Genomic DNA, 25,995 nt, shown 5'->3' with positions numbered 1-25,995 from the left:
CCCCCCCCCACACACACACACACAGGATCTGAGGAAGCAGATGGCAGAAGGAATGGCTGGAAAGGGAGGCCAGGAGCATGTGTGGTGGGGCTCCGTGTCAGGACACTGACACAGAGACTGACACAGACACTGAGACATACAGACATACACACACACTGGTTTCTCCCTGGAAATGGCACCAAGTAGACAGAGCCTTTGCCCTTGTTCTGTGCTGGGACCGTGCAGAGGTCTCTGTGAGCTTTAATTCCCTCATCTGGAAGGTGAGAATCCCACACTATCTCCATACAACAGATAATCCGTCTGAAAGAGCTCTGTAAACCATAGCACGCCATGGACAGACACATCAGGGACCATCCTCACTCACTGTCATCATCAAAGATAGGACTCAAGGCAAGGAGAGGCATGCACCTGTAGTCCGAGCTACTCAGGAAGCCAAGGCTGGAGGACTGTCGAGAGCAACATAGCCAGGCCCCATTTAAAAACAGAAGAGGCTAATCCCAGCACTCGGGAGGCAGAGGCAGGCAGATCTCTGTTACGTTCGAGGCCAGCCTGGTCTCCAAAGTGAGTTCCCGGTCAGCCAGGGTTACCCAGAGGAACCCTGCCTCAACAAACAACAAACTAAGGGCTGAACATGTCCAAACCTTGGCTGTTACCAACAAAAGTCCCTTGGAAGAACTGTCCCCAGCCCTTCTCCACAGTGCCCCTTAGGTATATAGCTCTGTCAACACACTGGCTCACCAAGGACAGCCCCACTTTACAGATGAAGAACAGAGTTCATCAAGGTGCCTCTGCAGGCCACCTCAAGGAAGGGTGGCAGTCCAAGCAGTATTTCTACTGAATCACATCCTGAGTGGCCCATGGCTCCAGTGCCACAGACGTCACCTGTTCTCCCAGTCCTTAGCTTTTGGAACCAAGGTCTTGCTAGCCCCTCGTGAGGCGAGGAGCCTTCATCACACAGTCCCCTGGCCTTCACTTAAGGTTCACCAGGGCCCTGTGTCAACAGAGTAAAGATTATGAGCCAAAATCTGAAAGTGTGGCAACATAAGTCCATCCTCATTCATTAATTACAAAAAGCCCTAGAACTTTCTCATCAGAACTGAGTCAGAGCCAAGCATGACAGCACACACCTGTGATCTCAGCACTCAGGAGGCAGAGGCAGGAGATCTCTGTGAGTTCAAGACCAGCCTGCTCTACAAAGTACGTTCCAGGATAGCCAGGGCTACAGAGAGAAACCCAGTCTCCAAAACAAAACAAAAAGAATTGACCCAGAAGCCAGGAGCCCAAGCAACAAATAGCAGTGTGGATTATGGAGTGCTGAGTTGGAATCTTTGATCAGTTAGCCATCTCTGGCCGGGTGGCTACCTTGAAAATCCTGGTTCAGCACCTCAAATAGGATTCACTAATTGTTTACAGGGAAATGGTAGGCTAAAATTATTCTCAAGAATCCAGTCACCTTCTCCTGTTCGCCAACTTGTTAAAGAATATCCTGTTCATGCTAACTTATGCCCAGAATCCCAACAGATAAGCACAATGAACTTAACTGGTGATGCTAAATTCTCTTTCACCCTGGGTCAGTGAGGAGGAGGTGCAGGTGGGTTAGTGTGGAGGAGGCTGGGGGAGAGCACTGCCCTTGACTGGTCTTGTCTTCTGGCCACCCACTTCTGATCTGCCTTTTTCCCCAGTGAGACTCAAGCTTAGGTGATATCCCCCACTAACCCAAACCCTTAGCTGCTCTTCTGGATGAGTGGGAAGGGCACTAGAAATCCCCCCACTGCTGGTCAGGCAGAATTCAGAATGGTCTGCACTGGGTCCTGGACAGCTCTGGAGTATCTATTAGCTCAAGAGGAAGTGGTTTGAGGGGTCCGACACTCAGCACGCTGGCACTGAGACCTTGCTTCTGCAGACTGGATGGAGGACGGTGCTCACACAGACGCCCAGGCTTCAAGCCCCTTCCTCTATGGCAAAACAACCTCCAGTCTTCCCATCCCTTCATCAGATCTGGGAAGGACTTTCGTGCTTACTGCAATGTTGGTTTTCCTGCAACTCCTTGGCAGCCTTGAAGCAGGCTGGTAACTTGACTCCCTTTCCAAACCATCACCACAGCAGTATCATCAGCCTCATTAAAATTGATGTCAGCACAACCTGACAGGGCTATGGGAAAGCTGAAGGTCACAGAAAAGGGCAGTGTTTGGTCAGTCTGTACAGCCCTTGTGATGCTAGGGTGGTACACCTCAACAGGAAGGAATACCAAAGAAGGTTCCATCATACCCAGAAGCCTGAGTCGGGGGCTGACAGATGGCTGTTCATTGTACAAGCCTGAAGAGTCATCATTATGTGGGTTGCGGGCATCTACACCATCCTCTGGAAGATTGTAGTCCCTACACATCACCCCTCTGCGGCTGGATTCCTGTAGCAGTTCAGCCATGGTAGGAACACAGGGTTTGTATACAGCAGACCTTTTACCCAAGCCCTTCCAACAGGTCTCAGTTATCTCCTCACCTCTGCTGGCATTTTACTCAAGCACGCCCACGATTAGTTAGATCTCCAGGGGCCCTACTGCAACAAGCCAGGCCTGCTAGCCATCACAGCTCCCAACCAGCAGAGACTTTCTATTTCCTAGCTGCTGGAAGAAAAGCCACTCCACGATGGTTTCCTCATAACACTTCCTTCCTAGAACTTCATGACTTTCTTCAGCAAAGGGTAGCTGCGCCTTAAGTCTCATTCAAGATACAATCACATCAAGAGGCTTCTGGTAGACCTGGTTTTAAAGGAAAATCAAGACAGAAACCAAGCCCTGGCTTAAGGATGACTAATATCTGAATGGCCATAAGCAGCCAATACCACAGTAAATGCCGGAAAGCCTTGACCAAGTAGCAAGGATCCAACCTGGTCCCCAGCACCACCTGTCAACCCCTCTATTCTAAGTCCCTGGTCAAATCTTAAGTTATCAACCCCATTCTATCACCTCTCACCTATTTGCCATGGCCCTCCCTTATCTCAGGCCCTCCCTATTCTGTTTCTAAAAGATTTTGTGTATGCTGCCTTGTATGCACTTGTGTACCTAGTGTCTGCAGTCATGGGACAGTTGTGAGCAATCACATGGGTGCTGGGAACCCAACACTGGCCCTCTCCAAGTTCTCCTAACCACTGAGCCATCTCTCCAGCCCTGTCGTTTATTACTGTGAACACTGAAGGCTGACTTTTCTCTGTAAGCTAACTTCTTGCTAGTTAAGGAGCCTGCCTGACACATCCTAGGACAGACACTGGAAAGTTGCATGAACTTCTAAAACAATCACCCAGTTTCTGGTTTTGGTATTTGACAGGGTTTGCAAACTATGTGCCTGAGGTTGTGGTGGGGAGGGAAGCCTGTGTTCACAGGCCAGGAGAGAGCATCTAATACCCTGGGCTGCCGTCACAGGCACTTTTGCAGGACTCCCTGCTTGTTATGTGGGTGGTAGGAGCCCAACTCTGGTCCTCATGATTGTGCAGCAAGCATTCTAACACACTGCAGACCACCACTCTTCCCCCAAGCCCACAGCACGTGCCCACCCTCAGAGTGACTGGGCTCATCACAAGACCTGCTGCCTGTTGGCAAAGACAGGTCAGCCATCAGTCTCCAGTCTTGGTGAGGTCTACTTTTTTACCTAGAGTATTTCCTGTCCATGGGATCATGGGTCACCCATACTGAGGCTTGTCAAGTCATCTGGCCTTAGCCCTTTAACTTTACACTACAAGGGACCCAGAAGTCAACACATGGTAAGGTCTTTCCCCTTAACACATGTACTGGTTTGCAAGGGTTCCAGATACTCAACTGCTGCATTACTTTTTCTGATGCTGGAGCTGACCCAGGGCCGTATTCATGCAGGCAGGTGCTCTGCCACTATTTCAGATTCCAAACCATTTTTAAGAAGTAGCTTACTTATTCTCCAGGGTCACTAAGAGTGAGGGTGCGAATAGTGATGGTCAAAGATTCTGCCTTTCCTCATCACTAATATACCAAAGACCGCCCCCACCTCTGTACCAGACACAGCACAAGCTAGTTAGGAGCCTTGTTTAGAAATGTGAGAGTACAACTAGGCTTTACCAAAGAGTAATGCATTTATTTTGCTTAGTCTTAGAAAATACGGTTTTGGCAGTTATCACACAAAGTGTCCTAATATCTTTTAAAAAAGAAAGAAAAAAAAAAAGAAAAGCATGAGAAAACAGACCCAAAATGTTAAGATTTTATTTACAAAGCTTTTCCTTGTTGTACAGAAAGTAAAAATGTTGTTACAATCGCAGTGTAACTGGCAGCCAGGACGGTCAACTCACCAATCACAGCTGTCACGATACAGCAAGAGTCTTACACGAAAACCTAACAACGTTTACAATTTTGTTGGGGCGAAGTCCCCAGGCTTGGTGGTGGATTACCAAGGGGCTAACGGAGGAAGGCGGAATGTCGCGGGAACTATTCTTTGGCTCTTTGGGTGGGGGTGTCCTGGGGCTTGTATCACAGCTACCTTTTTTAAAACAGCTACCAAATCCATGAGCAGTCCAACCAATACTCAACAGTTCTGTTTCTTGCAGGTTGTTTCGGGTCTTAATCATCTTCTCCTTCGTCATCTGTTTCTCTCTTTCTCTTTTCACCCTTCCCACTTTCTTCCTCCTCTGCAGTGAAAAACAAACTAGCATAAGAACACAGGAAGGGCTCCGCTAACCCTGCTAACGAGGCAGCCACTAATGATGTGCTGCATGGCACCATATGCGTAGGACACCAGGGCCAGAGAGGCAGGTGGTATGGTAGCACCTCAAGTGGCACAGCTAGCAAACTGAGGATTTTAATACACAGCAACAACTCTGCTTACCCTGCCTGTTTCTAAGCCACACCCTTCACAAGTGAACCTTAGGCAAGTGACTTAAAAGCCCTAGGAATGCTATTAACAGAATAGCTTTAACAGTAGTTATTCTGAGAGATCAACAGGACACCACCATGAGGCTTAGTATGAGACATGGGCACTGTCAAATGGCTCCAATAAAGAAGGTTTCCTACATGGGCCTGGCCTTCTATGCCTGCTGAACTCAGAGCTGGATCATCAGTACCCAGAAGAGCAGAGTGGCCAAGGGCTCTTCATGTGCCCAATGTGACCAAAGTCTAACAGAGCCATGAATCTCAGAACTCTGGAAGGGAAGGCAGGAACACTGAGTTTAAGACAAGCCCAGCAACACAGTAAGATCCAAAACCAAACTCTACCTTGAGGGCACTTCCATCTAACTTTAAATGAGAAGGAAACCAAAGTCTATGCATCGCACCCACCTTCATCCTCATCTTCATCCTCATCTTCTTCATCTTCATCAACTTCCCCATCGTGTCCAAATTCTTCCTCCTAAACAAGAGAATTGCTTAACATTATTAGGTTCTGCTAAAACACGTGGGCTAGCAAGATGCCTCAACCAGTAAAGACAGGCTTCAAAACCCTGGCGACCTAAGATGGATCACTGGAAGCCAGAGATGAAAAGAGAGAATCAAAAGAGACTAACTCACAAAATCGCCTCCCTATGTCTCCATGTAGGCTGTGTCATGAATTAGACCACACCGTACAAACAAAACCAGATGTCACATCTCACAACTGTGATTCTAGCAATTGGATACAGAGGACAGGAGGATCAGTAATTCAAGGCTAGCCTGGGTCACATAGGCCCCTAATTCCTCATAAAAAAAGGAAAATGCAAAGAGGAATATTCTTCCAAATAGTTATAGCAAAACACTAGGGAAAAAGCTGTTCTTTTACACACTTTCCTGCTCAGAAATGCTGGTTGAACTTCTTTAATGAGCTAAAAAAAGAAAAAAAGAAAGTGCCAGAGGGCTCTGCAGTCAAGAGCCTTGCAACACTCTTCCAGAAGATGCAGGCTTGACTGCCAGCACCCGTCTGGTGGCCCACAACCACCTCTAACTCCAGCCCCAGGGAAATCCAAAGCTCTTCTGACTTCAATGACCACCAGACAGACATGCATGTGGTGTGCATGTGTATAAATGCGCGCACACACGCACAGGCACACACACTAAATAAACCTTAAAAGAGTAGGTAGCCCAAGAACAGAGGACTTGCAAGGCTCTGGCTTAAAAAAGAAAAAAAGGAAAATGCAACACATGTTTTTGCCATTTTACATTTCAGGACTGGTTTGGACATATTTCTCGCTGTAGTCATATACTTTATACAGAGGATACAGATGTAACCCAGGAACCTGTGCACATGGTTTTGAAGACAGTCTAGTTCCAGGCTGGTCTTGAGGTGGTGGGTGATCTTCCCTGCTTATAGGCATGTATTCTTTTTCTTACACAAAACTTAGCTGCTCTCTCGAGGCAGAAGTCCATTTAGCTGTGAACCACACAACTCAGCAGTTCTCGGTACTTTGAACACAACACCCTTTTCTTTGGCAATGTGAATGTTAACTCAGAGGTGAGTGCTGAATCCAGGTAGCACTCAGTAAGTATATATCCCTTATTTCAAGAAGACAAAAGCTGCCACCATCATCCTTTGCCCACCTTTCTAACCCATGCCCATTTTTGTCTTTACACAGATAGGGAAGAAAACAGTTGTATTCACCTCCCCACTGACTTCATCTTCATCATCTTCTCCTTCTACATCCTCATCTTCATCTTCATCCTCTTCGTCTTCATCTTCTTCTTCCTCACCATCCTCATCTTCCTCTTCCTCTTCATCCTCTCCTTCTAAAAACAGTCCCCAAAAAAAGAAGTTACTAAGGATGAGCATAACCAATCCCAGCACTTGGGAGGCAGAAGCAGGGGGATCTCTGTGAGTTCAAGGCCAGCTATTCTTACAGGGTGAGTTCTGGGACAGCCAAGGTTAGAGAAACCCTGAAAAACGGACTAAACCTTTGCACTATAAGCTAGCCCCAATTAAACGTTTTCCTTTTAATACATGCCATGGTCACGGTGTCTCTTCACATCAGTAAAACCCTAAGTAAGACAACATCCAACAATGATTTTCCTTCTTTGCGTTCCTGGCCATTGCTATCTTGTAAAGGCATGGAAGCTTGGCAGTGATTGTACACGCCTTTACCCCAGCACTTGGGAGGTAGATGCAGGTGGAATTCTGGGTTTGAGGCCAGCCTGGTCTACAGAGTGAGTTTCAGGACAGCCAGGGCTACACAGAGAAACCCTGTCTCAAAAATCAAAACAAACACAAATGATTAGCTTTCAATTAAGACTTTACCCAAACTCACTCAAAAATATAAATAAAGACACCTAAGCTTTCAAAAAATTATGATTAATAAGAACAGCTCAACTTGTGAACCTAACTCTATCTCTGGAGTGCTGAGATTGTAAGTGTGCCACTACACACACCTGAAACACATCTCTTCCCATGAATTCCATGTATGCTTGAGATCATGCTTTTATAAAGAAAGCAAGAAAGAGAGGAAGAGGAAGAGAGAGAGAGAGAGAGAGAGAGAGAGAGAGAGAGAGAGAGAGAGAGAAGAGAGCGAGAGCGCACAACTAAGAATATATCTTGAAGCTTGTAGCTCAGACACTGAGCTTGGGAGGACAGCAGGCAGAGCCAGGGAGACAAGGAAATGATGAACTCTTTAAGCACAGAAAGGATTCTAGTGGCTTGTGTGAAATAGCCACTGACCAAATAGATATACAATACCCACTTGCTAATAAAACCATTTGAGCATTTTAGGGTTAAATGTCGAGTTTATAAACACACTCATGCATGCACGCATGCACACACTCACTCATGCATACCCACTCACACTCAAGGACACTGAGCAGGACTGTGGAAGAGCAGAAGTCAGGTCAAAGGATGCCCAGTCTACCCACCTTCATCTTCTTCCTCTTTGTCCACACCATCCACCTCTCCATCTGAGTCAGGGGCTTCCTCTACACTATCCACCTCCACATCTGAGTCAGGCGCTTCCTGGTCCTCTCGGTCATAGCCATCCAGATAGGACAGCTGGGGCAGGAGCCTGAAGACAGTTTCTCGGTAATCACTCCGGTTAGTGACCTCACAGCCAAACAGATCCAGGCTTTTCAGACAATCCAACCTTTTCTAAAGTGAAGAACCAAAAAACACGATTCCTAAATAAAAGGAGCATATCACCAAACCAGTTTCAAGAGGCAAAATTCTAGGCTTCCCTACCGGTTAGCTAGTCATCCCTGTAGACGGGGAAACTCTGCAGTTTGGCATTGCCTTCCTAACAAGCCACGTTCCCCTTCTGCTCTAGCTCCCGTCTTTTCCTGGTAGCACTAGGAGTGTGACCTAGATGAGATGTACACAGAGCCCGCCCATAGAGATGAAATGAGACCTGGCGTGAGACGTGGGCAGAAGGGTATACACGAGCTTAGATTTCAGGAACAGAGAAAGTCTACACTCCTCTGTCTTAGATCTCTAGAAGAGGTTAACATTACCAGACTCTCTAAAGGAAACTTAAAGGCCTTGTTATATATACACCATCCTGCTACGTTCTAGAATAGCACGGAAAGCCCAGAGTGCACCATCCCGTTAAGTTTGGTGCTCTCCCAAAATTAAACAAAACCCATCATATGGGGGCCAGGGATGTAGCTCATTTAGTAGAGTGCTTGTGCAGAGTCAGAGATCTGACCCCCAACACCAACAACTGGCAGTGCAGGCCTCAGTATGCAGGAGGCTAGAAGGAGGTCAGAGTCATGTTCAGCTACATGAGATCCCTCACTCAAAAAGCTCTTCTAACAAACCTAACAGTAACATTTCACTTGCAAACTCACTGCCACGTTCACACGACCCATAATAAATAGGCAGGCAACAAAACGTTGCTTTCAGGACAGAGGCACCTCTGTAACTCTGCTTTGAAAGAATCCCCAGGTGTGGCAGCAGCCAGTGACTGCCTAAGTGTACCATTAGCTACTTTTGTAAACTAAAATTTTAGGGATGTTTTAATACTCCCTGAGATTCTCCTGCCTTTGCCTCTGCCTCTCAAGCGATAGGAGCAAAGACACCACCATGCCCAGCTAAAATAAACTTCTACTGCCATACAACGTTCATCTGTCCATCTATCACTCGCAGCTCCTCCTTGGCTGTACTGACAGCAGCTGTGATACAGACTAGGGTCCACAAAGCGTCATAGTCTCACTAGCTGACCCTTCAAGGAAAGGGCTGCTGGCCCTTTTACAAGTATCTCCATCCCTTAATCAGGAAAGGGCTCACGAAAGTTGTATTCTTAGAGTAGAACACAGAACCAGGGAGGGCCCAGCAGCAGGGTTACAGGCAGATGTCATACCCACCTGAACATACAATGTACAATCATAAGAGTCTGTCCATAATGTGTTTCCAATGGCCAGGTCCCTGCTGTCTCAAGGCTGGCAGGCCAGGCCCAGCCCTGCCAGTTCTAGGGGTGGCTGATTCTCTATCAGGCAACTTTCAGATTAGGTTTCTGACCTTAGAAACTCAGGTATGATTTCTTGCCAAAGAGGAAAAAAATGCTGTAATACCACCCCAAATAATCAGCGCAGGTTAGTCACTAGCTTTCTGTTGGAGATAGATCCTTTCTTTGCTGCCTAGGCAGCCCAGAACTGGTAAACCTCCCCCAACCCCATCTCAAGATCTATTACCCAGTAAGACACACCAGAAAATAAATATAAGCAGCTTCCTATTATTCTAATGTACTCCTCTCCTCCTCCTGAAGTGTATGTCTCAGCACGTAGCCTTTGTAGACTGCCCTCTGACTCAGTTCTCTTGCTTTGGCCTTTCAGGAAGCTGGCAGGACAGCATACACCACCATCTCTGGACTGACTAAAACTTGTTCACTAAATGAACTGGGGCATCACTTAATGTACTGTTTAGGGCCATCGAGGCTGTCCCAGAAACGTTAGATGTTTGCTTACTTCTTGACAAAACACCATTATCAAATAATTTGAATATGCCAAACAGTATGGTAGGAAATGAAATAAAAGCAAGGTCACAACAACAAACCCCCACATTCTGCGATTGTTTAAAGCAGTAAAGTTGAACTTATAGGCCAACAGGCTCAGAACACAGATTATACAGGATCCCGATGTAATGTGTAAACACCGCTAAAAACTTAACAACTGTACCATGCTGGAAACTTGGCCTAAACTAATAGGCTAGCCATAATAAACATTAAACATTTTATTAACAATAATTTTGCTTGCCTTCTTAGAATTTAGAAGGGCTTTGGGGGATGGTTTGGATGGCCCAGGTCTCTTAAAAAAGGTGTCCCAGGAAGTTTGAACTGCTGCCTTCTTTGTCTCTCGTTAATGTCCCTGTAGCAAGCAGAGGCATTCACAATCATTGCATGGACTGTCAAGACTGGGCTCAAGGCAGTGCTCACGATGTGTGGTGATGAGGATGAAGATGGTGTCTCCCCACTCTAAACCGTTCAGAAGTCAACCCTGGGCCTAGAATCTCCCCCTTCATCATCGCTACAGGTGAGAACCAGATGACCAACCTAGCTCAGGCTTTTCTTTTTGTCTTCTGCAAGACAGGTTTTTCTCTGTGTATCCCTGGCAGTCCTGGAACTAGCTAGGTCTGTGGACCAGGCTGACCCTGAACACAAAAGATTCTCTGCCTCCCAGTGCTAAGCTTCCAGGTGTGCGCCATCACTGCACAGGCTCACGCTGTTCTAAGCAGCCTGATGTGCACGAAGCATGGTAGCTCTGCCACATGGTGTCAGTGTCACCCAAGCCTTAGCTTCTAATGTAAAACAAGGAACATACTGTTTCTATCCACTTCATGGGGACCTTTCCAACAACTACTATAGGAATTATGTACACCTGCTACAAGCATACAACAAAAATTACTTCTCCTCCTCACTGTCTTGAGGTTAATCTGTTAGAGTATAGATCAGGAACACTCAAGCAAACAACGCCTGCCTGCCTGCAGAGTAGTCCTCTGTGCTCACTTCAGGGCTGGAGCACTGACCCTGGCTTCCCAGAGGACTCAGATCTCAAGAGAATCAGGAGCTGCTGGCTATCCAGCAAGGAAAGCTCCTCTCGGGCCCTCTGTTTAACACACCCGCCCATACACACACACACCTGTGTCGGGGATGCTGTTCTTCAGCTTGGAGTAGCCCAGATTTAAGTTAACTTCCACCCAGCAATAAAAAGAGGCTTGGCAGAGACCAGGGAGTGTTAGTATGAATATTCCTAAGGGAATTCCATTTTACTGAAATGTAGGTATCGAGTCAATTTACATGTACAAACACATCCCAAAGGCAATAGAAAATTAAGTGAATTTGAGCTTGATCCTGATATTAATCGAAATAATTATTTAAGCTCTCTAAATTCAGTTTCCTCTCTAAACAGGACAGCCATTCTTTATTCTCTGGGCTACAAGTCTACAATGAACAAATATTATTAAATCTCCCTGGACATAGCAGATTGCAGTGCATATATTTTTAACTTGGAAATAGGCTGCTCTACACAGAAAGAATGAAACTAGTAAAAGTGAGGGAGAGTGAGCATGTCGAGATGTACAGAAGAAAAAAAGATCTGCAGAACAAAGGTTCAATGGGCTGGAGAGATGGCTCAGTGGGTAAGTGCACTGACTGCTCTTCCAAAGGTCTTGAGTTCAATTCCCAGCAACCACATGGGGCTCACAACCATCTGTAATGGGATCTTATGCCCTCTTCTGGGGTGTCTGAAAGCAGCTATGGTGTATTCATATATACAAAATAAATAATTCTTAAAGAAAAAGAAAAGAAACAGGTTCAACATCTACACCAAATGGAGGCTCAAACACAAAGATGCATACATAAGGAACCCAGCAAGATTAAAACCCCTTCAACATTTTTAATTGCTGAGAGGGACAAGGAGACAACTTTAATTCTACCAGGACATCGTCACTGAAAGAAACCACAATCTGTCTTCCTCCCGCATCAACAGATGCTTGACAGGGTTTGTACAATCAAAGTCAAGGCTAGCCTCACACTGGCTACCTGTGGTGGATGAGCAGGCATGTGGCAATGTGAGTTATGGGACCCAGGACTTCCATGCATTCTGAGTAAGCATCCTGCTAACTGAATCAAACCCACAGCCCCAACTGAGCGTTCTTGCAGTGAGGCGAAGGCCTGTATTTTCATATTCTAGCCCAGCAGGTAGCTGTCTAGCACACACGTCGTGCCTGCGCCTGTCTTCCCCTGCATTAACCTGTGCCTCCAGAGCTTCCACACTGCTGAGCCCGCTCTCCTTCCAACAGTTCCCATTTACAAACAATCTACTTCTTGACTGTCCTCTAAGCACTTAAGTAAGGCAAGGAATAAAGCCCTCTCGGTTCAGTTTGCTGAGGGTCATTCATATATCACACTTACAACCCAAAAGGCACTTAAGATTTGGTCTCTTTAATTTACCTACAATAAGACTGAGGAAGGTGTCTCTACCCAAAATAGTGATGTAGGTAAGTCTAAGATCACCAACCACGAGACCCTTTGTGCCTCAAACTGCCCTACTTACAGCTCAGAAATGTAACCCAAGACAGACTGTTATGTTACAGTAGAGATTAGCCTGGCTAGTCTAATAGAAAAAATTAGCAGACATGCTTAAAGCTAAGATAACCATAAAACTCTCCATGCATGACACATCAGTTTCAGTCAGGAGAGCAAAGGCCCAGGAATACACTGGAGACTTTAAAAGCCACTCTATGAAGAGGAGGAGGCCAGCACTTTCCCAGATAACTATTCTTCTCCACCATTTCTCCCACCGGAAATATGACAATGAGATGACGACAACCCACTCTAAATTCCCAACCACTCACCAACGGCTCCAAGGTGCTGATATCTTTCAGGTTATTGCCACTTAGGTTCAGATGTGTGAGGCTTGGAAGTTCTTCTGCTAGTCTGTCCAGACCTCCGAAGATTCTATTTTCACTGAGCTCAAGCTAAAGGAAACACAGACAAACAGAGAATCACTTACTACTGAATTAAGGTAAAAAGAAAATTCTTCCAATAAAAGCAAACAGTAGCAGCAAAGTTCTACAAGAGCTGGTGAAGTGACCCCTCAGGTAAAGACACCTGCCGCCAAGACTGACGGATCAAGTTCAGCCCTGGCACCCACCTGGTGGAAACCCGAGACTCTCCTAGTTGTTCTCTTGATTTCTACACATGCAGCCTGGGTAGACACCCCCTCTCCCAGAAGCCCTGTTTCTATCAGGTTATAAACATTATTTTATTTGATTAAATCCAAATTATGAAGTTTTCTTTTAAAGATTTATTTATTATTATTATTATTATTATTATTATTATTATTATTATTATTATATGTAAGTACACTGTAGCTGTCTTCAGACACTCCAGAAGAGGGTGTCAGATCTTGTTACAGATGGTTGTGAGCCACCATGTGGTTGCTGGGATTTGAACTCCAGACCTTCGGAAGAGCAGTCAGGTGCTCTTACCCACTGAGCCATCTCACCAGCCCCCAAATTATGAAGTTTATACATCCCAGAAACATTTGGGATGAATTAGGCAGATATGCCAAAAGATGGTAATTTGTTTTGTTTTTTAAAAATTTTGTTATGTGTGCTAAATATATACACACCATGTGTATGCAGTGGCTGTGAAGGCCAGAAGAGGGCATCGGATTCCCTGTGCAAGGCCCAGAGTCTGTAAATGCGGCTCGCTCTCCAGAAACTGCTGCTTCTGTAAGCTGGCGCTAGCTTTCACAGTAAGCTACTTAGTTTCTCAGCTGCAGCTAAGTCACACATGCAATGGTATGCTCACAAGATTACCAGGGTCTTAGGGTACAAGAAGGGGGAGACTATGTAAATCAAGCTCCTCCTTTTGCAGCTGAACACTCAGGCCATAGAACTCAGCTGTCTACATCAGGTGTTGTTCTTCCAGAAGACAAGAGTTCAGTTCCTAGCACCCATGTTGGGTCACTCACAATCCAGGTAATACAATGTCCCCTTTTGGCTTCCTAGCCCCCACCCCCAGTACATGTATATTAATTAAACAAAACAACCCTTAGACCATACAAGTGTTCCAATTTGCTAGAGCTTGAGCGCCTGTCAATTTTCAGAGCCCATTTATCTCACTTGCTCTTACAACAAACTGAGCTGGTAGGATCGTCCTCCCATTTTACAGGCTGACAGGTCTATGAACAAAGCCTTGTAGAGAGCCTGTGTTGACGGCACACTTAAAAAGCCCTGGCTCTACTCACTATACTGCATATATGCCTAGTATGCTACAGGTGGGAACTTCACATGGCTGGCATGGTGACAACCAACCCAAGAGGCCAAGGTAGCATGCCATTCTATGCAACTGAGAGAGACCTTGTCTCAAAGTTTAAAAGGGTACAAAGAGCTGGGAATATGGCTCAGTGGTAGACTGCTTATCTAGACTCTTCTGACTTGTACGTTCAACCCCTAACACACAAGTCAAAACATCCCAAAAAGCAACAAAAACATCAAATAGGGCAACTAAACACACAACACTGCTTCATGAATAAATTCTTTAGCATGCTATAGAATACTCTGCTACAGAAGCAATGGCCACGATTTTAGAATGCTAGCCTAGGAGGGCAGACGAGAGATGGGTCTATAAATAAAGGCACGCCACAAGCCTGGCAACCAGTCTCCAGGAGAATGGAATCCCAAGTTGTTCTCTGACAGCCATAAATGCTGTGGTTTTACCCCACCCACCAAGTAAATCTTAAAAAGAAAGCAAACACACAAAAAGTCCTGCTTGTCTATGATTAATAAAGATCCAAAAACCGAATCTCGTGATTTTTAGAAACCATAATAGCAGAAACCACCTTTCTGTGTTTATTAGACCATGTAGCTAGAATATCACATCTCTCTATAGGAAAAGACAGCAAGGCAATACACTAAAGCACTTACTAACAGAGAACTTTAAAACCATTTATATAATCAAAAATTTTTAGTATTTGTTTCTTATGAAGAGCTTGTACTCTGAGGTAGTAAGAACATAGAGTCCTTACCAGCTGTGAGAACATTCAATCTGCCTTTTAATTATGATCACCTTCTCATTAGCCCTATGAGTGGTCAGTGTTTAAATTGTTCAGAAAAAGCCCAGTATAGTGGTGCAAACTTGCAACCTCAGGACTTGGGAGGCTAAAAGAAGCAGGGACCATGTTCCAGTTTACACTAGTCAGACAGTGAGACCTTGTCTCAAAGAATCCAACATTTGAGAAAAATTCAATACAGCCATTGTGGTGCTTAATCTCACTGTGAACTTGATGTATCTGGACTTAGCTAGGGATACACTGCTGTGTGTTTCCAAAGAGGGCCAACTGAGGGAGGGAAGAGCACTCTGAACACATGCGGCTCAACCCCATGGACTGGAGGCCAGGCTGAACCAAAACACAAGAGTCTATTTATGACATTACTAGTGTTCATGTCTCTTCTAACTGCACACACTGCAGTCGCTCCATCTACCATGCCAGGTGTGCCACTGCCTCCATCAAACCTCCCCACTGGGAGAGATGACAACTGTGCCCAAATGAACTGTTGATTTATCAGAACGGTAAGAAAAAACCTGTTTCTGCCTAAGAGCTGGATTACAGGCAGATACCACCAGATTTGGCCTGTAGCAGGCTTTCTTACACAGCTCTTTCTAGTCAATCATAACACATTTCAAACTAGTTATTAAGAATTTCATGACAGGACTAGCTAGAGATGGCTCAGCAGTCAAGAGCACTTTCTGTCCTTGCAGAAGATGGGTTTGATTTTCACTACCCATGGGGGCAGTTGTAAACTGCCTGTTAACTTCACCCCCTCATCTGATGCCTTTGGAGGGTACCACATGCACACCCCACAGTCAGTCTTCACTTTCCTTCTCATCAGCATACAAATTAAAGCACAGAAAGTGAGAGGCTCTTGTGTCTCCTGAACATAGCCTAAGCACAAAAAGTAGCTAACAAAATAAAGCTTTTGATAACTAACCAATTATTTATAAAGCAACTCTCTCTCATAATAAAGCATTATTTCCAAAACACTGCAGGTCAAGTGTAGCCACCAGTGATGAGAATGAAGCTGAGCCACCTTAGGAAAACACTGCAGGTCAAGTGTAGCCACCAGTGATGAAAATGAAGCTGAGCCACCTTAGGAAGAAAGGTAGCCCCCCCAAATCTCAGTGTCGTGGGCCACTAAAACACATGTGCTTACACCACACAGACAAAAATCGTACATTTCTCCTTCTCAATCATTTTCTTAAAAAATTAAAGAAAACTTACCTTTTTCAATTTAGGTAGCTTCGGGAGGTCTGAAACTGAAAACAAGCCTACACTTATTAAACTGAGGAACTCTAAGTTCACAAATTCATCTGTTAACCCCTCAATTTTTCCATCCATTGCTTTGCAATTGTCCAAGACAAGTTCTCGAACCTGTGGGTAACAAACAAAAACAGGAAGAAGCTTTAAAAACTGTAACAGAAACCAACAAAAACAAAAAAAACTCTTAAATTCAATCCTGTAAAACTTCCAAACTCAAGAATAACATTTATGTAAGAGTAGGATCAGCTACCAATACAAAAAGCATGGCTAGCCTTGTAGCCTCAGCATACATAGTATCACGACTCAAAGATCACCATTCATGTGCGTGCACGCGCAGGGAGGCATAGTCTCCATATCGCACCAAGAGCAAAGAGGAACCCTAGTTCTCAGAGCATACATGAACCTATCCCTTCCCTTCCATATTCCTGTGCTTTGAAGGGGCTTTCTTTCCTGCTTTAAGCCCAGGAAGGGCATGGCCACAGGGAGATGAACACTTTACTTCAGTCATGTAAGGCACCCAGGCACCTGAGCAATGAGCCTGCTGCTTGACAAGCAGGGTGACTGAGCTCACTACCATCACTCCGAGTTCCAATAAAGTCTCCTGCCGTTTTGTTTGTCTTGTTTTGAGATAGGGTCTCTATACAAAGCCCTTGGTTTCCTGGGACTATGTGGACCAGGCTGCCCCCGAACTCACAGACATCCCCCTGCCTTTCTCTGCCTCTTAAGTCCTGGGATTAAAGGCATCCACCATCATGCCTGGCTTTTCCTTGCCATTTCAAAAGAAAAAGTCACAAATAAATCCTGGTAAGGATTTTTACACCTGTACTCTCCAGTTTCAGATCTCGTCTGTTCTGTTTTGTTTTAAAGAAAGTCTTACTAAGGCTGACCTACAATTCTGAGATGTAGACGTTTGCCTTGTCTTGACTCAAGAGATCCAACTGCCTCTGCCTTCTGTGTGCTGGCACTGCAGACACACACAACCATGCCCAGCTAAGATGATTTTCATTTTTTGTGTAACAATAAAATTAAAATATAAGATATGACACTAATATGTCCAAAGTAAGTGGGGAGGAATTAAAAAGTATGGCACACTGCCTCTCAGATTGGGATAAAAATTTTTTCCTTGATACTTGAAATTGCTAAGATTCCAGTGTACCTACTGTGAGGGGTAATAAGAAACTTCCATTGGAGATGGAAGGCGGACAAAATACTATGGCAGCTCCATCGCTGGGCAGATTCAGGAGTTTAATACACTTAAAGCCAATATTGCTGGGCGTGGTGGCGCACACCTTTAATCCCAGCACTTGGGAGGCAGAGGCAGGTGGACTTCTGAGTTTGAGGCCAGCCTAGTCTACAAAGTGAGTTCCAGGACAGCCAGGGCTACACACAGAAACCCTGTCTGGGGGGGTGGTGGGGGGGGCAATATTGCTGCTATACAAAGAAACCCTATTATGGCAAGCAACACAGGACACTCAAATATGGGCTAAAATGCATTTGCTAAGGCAAATAGCAAAATGGAGATTATAAAGAGGAAACTGGGGAAGAAAGGGCCTAAAGTGGCTGACAACATACAGGGCTGAGTCTGGCATTGGATATGGATGTTAAAGGGAGGTTTTAGGTTTTGGTTTAGAGAAATGGGAACCTACAAGGTAATAAAGAACTGCATTTTGAGGTGAAACAATGAATACCACAGGAGGGACACACACACAAGATTTAGAGACACAGACCTGAGTTTCAATGGTGTTTGTGAGTCACCAAGGAAGAGGAAGAAGCAGGAACCTGGTATTCCTAGAAAAAGCATCATGGATGGAACTCGGGGCAATTAAGAAAGACAGGCAAGGTGCCCAAAGCTAAAAATACTCCCAAGACAGGGCTTCTCTGTGTAGCCTGGCTGTCCTGGAACTCAAGAGAGCTGTCTGCCTCTGTCTCCCAACTGCTGGAACTGAAGCTAGTTCTGCCTAGCTAAGAACTTCATTTTAAACACCAAGAACAAGGTGGGCATGGTGACAAGACACCTGTAATCCCAGCACTCAGGAGTCTGAGGCGGAGGGCTGAAAGCTGAAGGCTTGTGAGCTTAGTGGAGAGTCAGTTCCAGGTCAGCCTCAACTACAAAGTAAACCTTTGAAAATAAGATGACCTGGGACACAGTCAAGCATGTGATGTCTCACTTGTGAGGTAAAACAGACTTCAACAAGCCTTTCTGTCATGGCAAAGAACCTGTAAGATTGTTCCATGGGAAAGCACTACTGTGCTTTAAGTTTGATCCCTCGTATAAAAATACAGCAGAAAACTGACTATACAACTGGCCTGACATGTACACTGTGGCACATGCATGACCCTTGCTCATCATACATAATTTTTTAAAATTTATAACTAAAATGAAATGAGTTGGAAATGACACTGAACTTCTTGGTGAAGGTGCACCCTACCCAAGCACTGGTGTGGGCTATGTTCCAAAATGAAGGAGAAGCTCAGGAAAAATTCACTGTGTTAGTTTGAATAGGAATGCCTCCCATAAACTCATGTCTTTGGATGCTTGGCCCAAGGGAGTAGACTATTAATTAGGAGAAGCCTCGTTAGAGTGGGTGTAGCTTTGTGGTGTCACTGGGGTGGAGGAGGGAAGAGGTGGTTGAGGGCTCAGATGCTCAAGCCTGCCCACGGCCAGTGTCTTAATCAATACTTGCTGCCTACAAATCAACCCTCAGCTCCTTCTCCAGCACCAAGTCTGCCTGCATGCCACCATGTTTCTAGCCATGAATACCAATAATAGACTAAACGTCTGTATTGTAAGCTTTAAATCTTTCCTTCATAAGAGAGTTGCTGTGGTCATGGTGTCTCCTCCCAGCAATAAAACCCTGAGACTTTTGATTTTAAGCAGGGGTAGTATGGCTAAAAAAAGACAGGTCCCTGACTTCCAGAAACGTCCAGATGAGTCAGTTGGAGTTGCCACATCAGGCCAAGCCTTAGAGTTGCATTCAGAGAAAGGCCTTCCGTGCCCCTGGCTGGCTGCCTTCACGTCTGTGAAGGCTCAGGCTCAGAGCCTGAGCGTGTGGAGCAGGCCAGGTTCTCCAGATCATCTCAGAAAGAGGCATTAAGTAAGGCACGGCAGGAATACGTGTCAGTCATCTTAGGACAGACACAGAGACGGGTGGGGTAGGCACAAGTTCTAGATAAACCTCAGTTCATGAGACAGTCTTGAAGAAAACAAAAAATATACGCCTAGGGAGATGGCTCAAGTTTAAAAGCACTTGCTACTCCACTGAGTCCAGCATCCAGTAGCTTACAATTGCTTCTAATTTCAGCTCCAGGGGATCCAACATCCTCTTTTGGCCTCTGCAGGCACCTTAGTACATGTGGCAGGCATGCAGACATACACAAATAATAAAGGGAAGCTGCCCCCAATCTGTACATCTGTGTATGTAAACTACAGAGCTCTGAAGCCCAAGATGCAGCAAGGTAACCTGCTCAAAGATGGAACAAATTTACTCTCCTCATTGGTCATTCTCCAATGGAATTTGATTCATCTCAAATGTTCAAGAACTAAAACCAAACAGCACAGTGCCTCACACCCAGGCTTGAAATGCTAAGGCTCTGCATGTGAAGGCAGCAGATCTGAGTTCAGGGACAGCCTCAGCTACAGCCTGATGCCTGCCTGGGATATGAACACTTGCTGTGTAATTATTATTGTATTTTTAGGACAGAGTCCCGCTGTGCAGCCCCATTGCCTTTCCCAGTGCTGGGATGAAAGGTGCCCCACCAGCTTTCCTGTAACTCGTGCACTGGAGTTTCTAGTTATAATGCCAAATAATCGGCACTTTTCCACACTAAGTCTTTCTTCCACTCCAACCCTTTTTTAGTTCCATTCCTTCCTCTCTTCATTTCCTTCACTGGGAAATAACCAATTTTACCTATGGTCAGGGTTGGCAATCTTCCCCAATTACGTACTTGTCCTAGGAGAAGAGAAAGGCACAGAAAAATATCATTTTGGGTCGTAGTGGTTTGAGTATAAAGACTCAAACAGGCTTACGTATTTTAATGCTTGGTCACCTGAGTGGCCACTACTTGAGGATTAAGAGGCAGGTAGGCCCTTGTTGGAGGAAGTGTGTCACTGGAGATTGGTTCTGAGATTTGCAAAGTCCATCATCAGCCTCTGTCTACACCACTATCTTCACATGGCAATCCTACCTAGTGCTGGAATTCCAGCCCTGTGCCACACACAAAAGGCTAATGTCCAGTCCTTCTAATTAGAAAAGTACTAAGTAAACAGTGCTGTTACTGCCATGCCTGCTTGTCTCTGCAGTGTACTAAAGAAACCTGTTTTATGAAAGAAACTGCTCTACACTAAATACCCCAAAACGCAAACTCACACAGAAGAGATTAAGATTCTCTCAGTTGTCCTCTGACCAAGAACTTAGCAGGACACACATCATTTCTTAATTTCAAAAATGAAGAATTCAAGGGCAGGGGGTAGAGCTGAGTGTCTTGCTAACCTAGCATGCTGGGAGCCATGGGTTCAATCCCAAAGCCACAATAAAGTGACAAGGCTAGTCAGTCACGATGGCACACACCTATAAACCTAGTACTCGAGAGGCAGAGCCAGGAGGATCCCTAGTTAAGACTTCCAGGACAGCCAGGGCTAAAGAAAACAAACTCTGTCTGAAAAATAAAACAAGAAAGGGGCTGGGAAAGGCACTCACTCAGTCAGAAGAGCGCTTGCTTACCATGCTAAGCCCCCAGGTAATGCTGACCTCTGATCTCAGAATTTGGAAGGGGAAAGGAATATGGGAAGCTAAAGGCCATCCATCCCCAGCTACAAAATGAGACTGAGTCAGGGATCGTGGCAGGAGCAGGTGAATTTGAGTTTAAGAAAAGGCCGCTCTACACAGCAGCTTCTAGGAGAGCCAAGACAACAGGACTTAGCAGCAGGAATGTTTGCTGCCAAGCCTAACTATCTGAGACCCACATGGAGGAGAGACCTAATTCCCACAAGTTGTGTACTGACTTCCACATGCACATATGCAATTAAAGAGTTAAAATCCAAAGATAAACAACAATAAGCACATTAGGCTCATACAGTAGCAGTCCCTCAATGTGTTTGGGTGGCAGAAAAGTTGAGAAGGCACTCCACCCCAGAAGAAGAAAATGCCTGTGCCCTAAGGGCAGATAAAAGAACAATCTGGAAAGCCATTTGATATAAAATATTAAGTAACAGATAAAGGCAATCACCCGGGCTCCTCTTTAAAGCAGCCAGCTAGTACACATTTATAACATGGTCCAAGGAAAAGTAAGAAATTAAGCAATTTTATATATAGACTAACACTACCAAAATGCACAGACATAAGGTTAAGTTTATGCTGTGTATCTTTATCAACCTTTTTTGCTTGTCTCCATCTACTTTTCTCTAAAGATGTATTATTGTACAAAAGAAAACAACCCCAATTAGTTGCTATGCAACCAATTAGAATATTCCATCGAGCTCAGAATTATATCACACTAAACAACAGATGTCAAAAGCTGGGGTGGGGGCCACAACAGGAGGAAAAAAAAAAAGACAGCTAAGGAGGTCTGTTTCCCCCAGTGAACTGGGTGGAAAGACAGACTAAAGAGCAGTGCAAGCACACAGCATATCAAGGTTACACAGGAGGGTGGGGAGGGGCAGAATTAAAAACAAAACAAAACAACACACTCCAATAAGAAACTACTTGGTTTCCTAACTGAAGGAAACCAGAAGACGGCTGGCTTGAAGGCTTGCTGTCAGTGCTGCAGGATGAAGAGGGCACAGACAACAGCAGTCTGTGTACAATGGGTAGCCGAGAACCTCACAGCAGATGCCTGAGGTTACATCTTGCTACTGTGTGCCAGCAATTTTTGTGGCATACATAGTATGTTCAATTTATCCTCAGTGAACCCTCCAGGTGCCCCTGGAGCCAAGGACTGAACCCAGGGCCTCAAGCTTACAAGGCTAACGATCTATTACTGCGCTAATCCGCAAACCCTGAAATGAACCAATGGCCTCATACAATACTGAGTCAGGTCTACCACGGAGACATCCCCATCCAGTGTATGGTATTTTCCATAAACTAAAGTTACTAAAGGATAAGACTGGAAGGTTATTGATAGAACATATGCCCTTGGTTCAATCTCTAGCACCCCCAAAACTCTATTCTTGCCCATAAAAATCTTTGAAATGGCATTTACTTTTGCTTTTTTGGTGTGATGTCATTTTCTGCCATTTCCCCTACTGTGAAAACTCACTGCTGCAAGAGCTGGTCAGGACTTTGAAAAAATTTGAATTAAGTATTTCAAAGTCTCCCCTAAAGAAAAGAGCACGCCAATGTTCACCAGTAACAGGTGCAGCATATGAACCTGAGCTTATCTCAGGCCTATGAACTTAGGAGGAAACCACCAGCCGGTATAGAAATGTTACCAGGATGTGCCCAAGCCTTAGAAGAACACCATAGCGCATACAACCCACTTAGGTTTTTAAGGCACCAATGTGTATTTAAATATCAAATCTCCACTCTTATGGAGACAGAACTTTCCAGTACCCCCACAAGTCTGTAGTGTCCCAAGGCTCACTCAACCTATCAGTTGTAAGTACCAAAGGTTTCTGCAGTGTGTTTTAGGCTATTACAGCATACGAAGAGAGGCAAGGACACACTGCAGGACCTGGCTGGCCTCATACCTTCTGAGATCTGCCTGCCTCTGCCTCCTGAGTACTGGATCAGAGCACCACTTCTCACTTGCCTATGACACTGCATGCAAAACACAAGACCCCCCCCCCCAAATTTCCAGGTGTGATGGTACCAGTACTCAGGAGGCTAGGGCAGAGGGATAGCAAGTTAGAAGTCAGCACAGACTTTGTACTGCTTGAAAGACCCTGTCTCAAATAAAAAACAAAAACCTGCAGCAATTTTCCCTTCAAATCCTCCAGTTTGGGGTTCAAAGTTTTTTTCTAAATAAGCATCTACCTGGCTCCCTCTAAGTAGCTTGCCCTCCACATCCTCATACTCTTGGGTGGCTATCTCAAAAGGGCATTTACCCAAGGACCCCTAACCTGCCAAGGTACAAAAAGGAGGCAGAGTGCCCTCCCCCCCAAGTCCGAGGACCAGGAGGGCAGGGGACACTCGTTTCCGCATGTTTGTCGGGCCCTGTCACACTGTAAGCTGAAAACGTATTAAATCAGTGGTTCAAGAGACCACGGGGGCCCAGTGCTTTCTCCATCAACCACTTGTTGCTTGTGGGCGCTTTAAAAGTGTAGTCCCTAATTCACGTCTAATTCCATGGCTCTGGCCAGACTTTGTCAAGGGGGTTTAAGGAGAAAATGGGTACTTTACCTAAATTTAGTTACTTCCTACTCTATTGATTTTTTGTGGCTGACTGGAGTGAAAAGCTCAAGGCATGAACTCATCGTTTCAAGTTCAAGGAAGAAGATGGTCTAACAACTCAATTTCCCAGCACGTGGTGGGCACAAAATGTCTGACGGAGGAGGGATGGAAGGGACACGTGCCGGTGAAATGCTCAGGGCCCCGGGAACAGGGACACCACCCAATCAGTCCTCAGGGACCGCCCCACACTTCGGCGGGGCCGACCTCAAGGCCTGTGGCAGGCCTTTCCAAACACAAAGCCTCGGGCACGCCACCGCCACAAGTTCCCAACTTGTTAGCTATAGTCACCTGCGGGCGCCAGCCCAGGCCGCGGGGCTGCCCGGCCCGCTCGACCTCGTGGGCCCAGGGTCGAGCCCACGCGCGCCGCGGCGCACGAGAGCGGCGTCGGGCCCGCGGCCTGCGCACGGCCGGCCGCAGAGGCCGCCGCGTGGAGCACGTGCGGGGCCCAGGCCGCCCGAGCCCCGCGTCGGCCACCGTTGCCCTTTTAAGAAGGGGGAGGGCGCCCGCGAGGGGACGGGGACGAGGCGGCGGCGGCGGTGGCCGAGCGCCGCGCTTCCAGTGCGCGCGGAGCCGAGCCCCGCCGGGCGGGGGCAGCCCGGGGACCGACAGGCAGCGCGAGGGCGGCCGGCTCACCCGGCGGAGGAAGACGGCGCCCGCCAACATGGCGCTGTGGCGCGCCCCGGCTGGCGCGCTGAGCCGCCGGCCGCCCACACCGAGGGGCCGGCCTCCCTCTCGGGCAAGGCCCCGGGCGGCGGCGCGGGGGAGGGCGAAGCCACCGCGGCGGTGACGGTGCCCGGCCGGCCGGCCCGGGGAGCCCGCGTGGGCAAGGCCGAGGGCGAAGGCGAGCCGGGCAAAGGAGGGGCAAAGTTGGATTTTTTTAGGCTTGAAAAAATGGCGGGAAGCGCATCCTTTTTTCAAACTTGGCCTCGGGAGGGGCGGCGGTTGCGCCACCTCCGCCGCCAGGCCCGCCCCTCCCCCGATCCGCGCCAGGCCGCGCCCGAGGGGGGCTCCGTGCCCCCCTCAGGGACCCGAACACCCTCCTCGGCGGCGAGGCCCTGCCGGCCGCGGGGCGCATGGAACCCGGCCGGGCCCCGCGGCGGGCCTGGCGGCGGCGCGGCGCCTCGGCAGGCCCGGCCTCCGCCCGGCCGCGCATCCCGGGAGGCTGCAAACATGGCTCCCAGCGTTACACAACCCCCGCGCCCGCCCTCGCCGCCGGCCACACGCGCGAGCGCTCCCTCCGGGAGAGGACCGGGCGGGCGAGCGGCTCAAAGTTTGCTTCTCCACCCGCCGTCCTCCCCGTGGCCGCGGGGGCCCGCGGGCGCCAAAGAGTTAATGCCCGCGCGCTCGCTCCCCCCTCCGCGCCTTCCGCCCGCCTTCCCTGTCCCCGTCCGAGCTGCGAGCAGAGCCTTCCCCGCGCCGCGGCCGGAGCCCGGTGGCCCGCAGGTGGCCACCATTACTTGCAAGTCATCGGGGGGCGCGGGCGCCCGAGGGGTTCTGCTTACGGCTGCCGGGGTCCGGTTCCTCAGCTCCAGGTGGATCCTCCTCTTCATATCCATGTTCCCCTCGTCCCCCCTCTCCAAACTTAACTTTCCGCGGCGGGGGCGGAGGGGGGAGAGGCGACCCGGCCTGCGCGGCGAGGGCCGTCGGAGGGAGGCGGCTGGAGGAGGCGGCGGCGTGGTCCCCGGGCGGCGTGCGGGCGAGCGGGCGAGCGGAGCCCCCGGAGCCAAGTTACTCGCGGGAGCGGAGAGAAACCATGGAGGGAAAAGGGGGCTGGAGCGCGGCTCTGGCCTCACTACCGCCGCCCCCGGCCAAGGCCCCGCACTGCGCTTAAACCGGCGACGCGACGCGGCGGCTGCTCGGCTCCACTCGGCCCTGCGCGGCGCCACTCGGCTCGGGAGCCCGGGTTGCAGCGCGGACTGGGGAGGCGCACGGAGGGCGGGGCGGGACCCGCCTTAAGCTCAGCCCGGACTGCGGCACCGCCTCCCGGGTCGCGCGCGCCTCCTGGCCCTCGGGTCGCACGTGGGCTGGCTGATGTAAGACCTTCCGGTGCCGGGACCCCCGCCCCCACCCCCACCGGCGCTCCCCTGGAGGTCGACGGACAGGCTCTTCCTCGCGCCTTCTTCCGGGCTCTCCCGGACCCAATTTCGCCTGAGCCTTCGGGCTCCCTCAGAGGCTGTGGCTTTGGGGTTCACCCTGTGCCCCCCAGTTTGAGGCCCATAGCCCGACCTCGCTGCCTTTAGGTCCAGTGATGTTAGAAGTGCCATCGAGGACCCTGGTGAGGCTGTGCTCGCTTCCCCGCCGTGTTGTACCTGCGAGGAAGCTGCACTACAACATCAGCAGGGGCAGCTCCAGCCTTTTGCCCAAGCCACGCCGCATCTGAGCATC

General features: G+C 47.8%; 1 protein-coding gene across 2 annotated transcripts; it reads right to left on the bottom strand.

Moving 5' to 3' along the window:
• Nucleotides 1-4,079: 4,079 nt before the first annotated feature.
• On the bottom strand, nucleotides 4,080-25,530 carry Anp32b (acidic nuclear phosphoprotein 32 family member B). 2 transcript variants are annotated; one of them, XM_021159969.2, is made up of 7 exons: nucleotides 25,113-25,530; nucleotides 16,184-16,333; nucleotides 12,750-12,872; nucleotides 7,823-8,051; nucleotides 6,585-6,709; nucleotides 5,294-5,363; nucleotides 4,080-4,647 (listed from the first exon to the last, which is right to left on the bottom strand). In XM_021159969.2, the coding sequence occupies exons 1-7, from the start codon at nucleotides 25,164-25,166 to the stop codon at nucleotides 4,580-4,582; spliced, it is 819 nt and encodes a 272-aa protein (XP_021015628.1). In that variant the 5' UTR covers nucleotides 25,167-25,530; the 3' UTR covers nucleotides 4,080-4,579. The 2 variants fall into 2 exon arrangements, with proteins under 2 accessions (XP_021015628.1, XP_029332443.1); XM_029476583.1 differs by lacking the exon at nucleotides 25,113-25,530 and adding an exon at nucleotides 23,899-23,955 and having other exon boundaries at nucleotides 4,210-4,647.
• Nucleotides 25,531-25,995: the final 465 nt, after the last annotated feature.

Source organism: Mus caroli, chromosome 4 (genome assembly GCF_900094665.2).
Source record: "Mus caroli chromosome 4, CAROLI_EIJ_v1.1, whole genome shotgun sequence".
In the NCBI taxonomy this organism is placed as follows: domain Eukaryota; kingdom Metazoa; phylum Chordata; class Mammalia; order Rodentia; family Muridae; genus Mus; species Mus caroli.
Note: the sequence above shows the minus strand (reverse complement) of the source record. Positions and strands in the feature narration are given on the sequence as shown.

Excerpts from the sequence above, each read along its gene's own strand:
- Anp32b (XM_021159969.2), bottom strand. The coding sequence starts at position 25,166 with ATGGATATGAAGAGGAGGATCCACCTGGAGCTGAGGAACCGGACCCCG. Across the intron at positions 16,334-25,112 it reads GGAACCGGACCCCGGCAGCC|GTTCGAGAACTTGTCTTGGA; the intron begins GTAAGCAGAACC and ends TGTTACCCACAG. Across the intron at positions 6,710-7,822 it reads CAAAGAGGAAGAAGATGAAG|AAGGAGAGGATGAAGAGGAA; the intron begins GTGGGTAGACTG and ends GACTGTTTTTAG.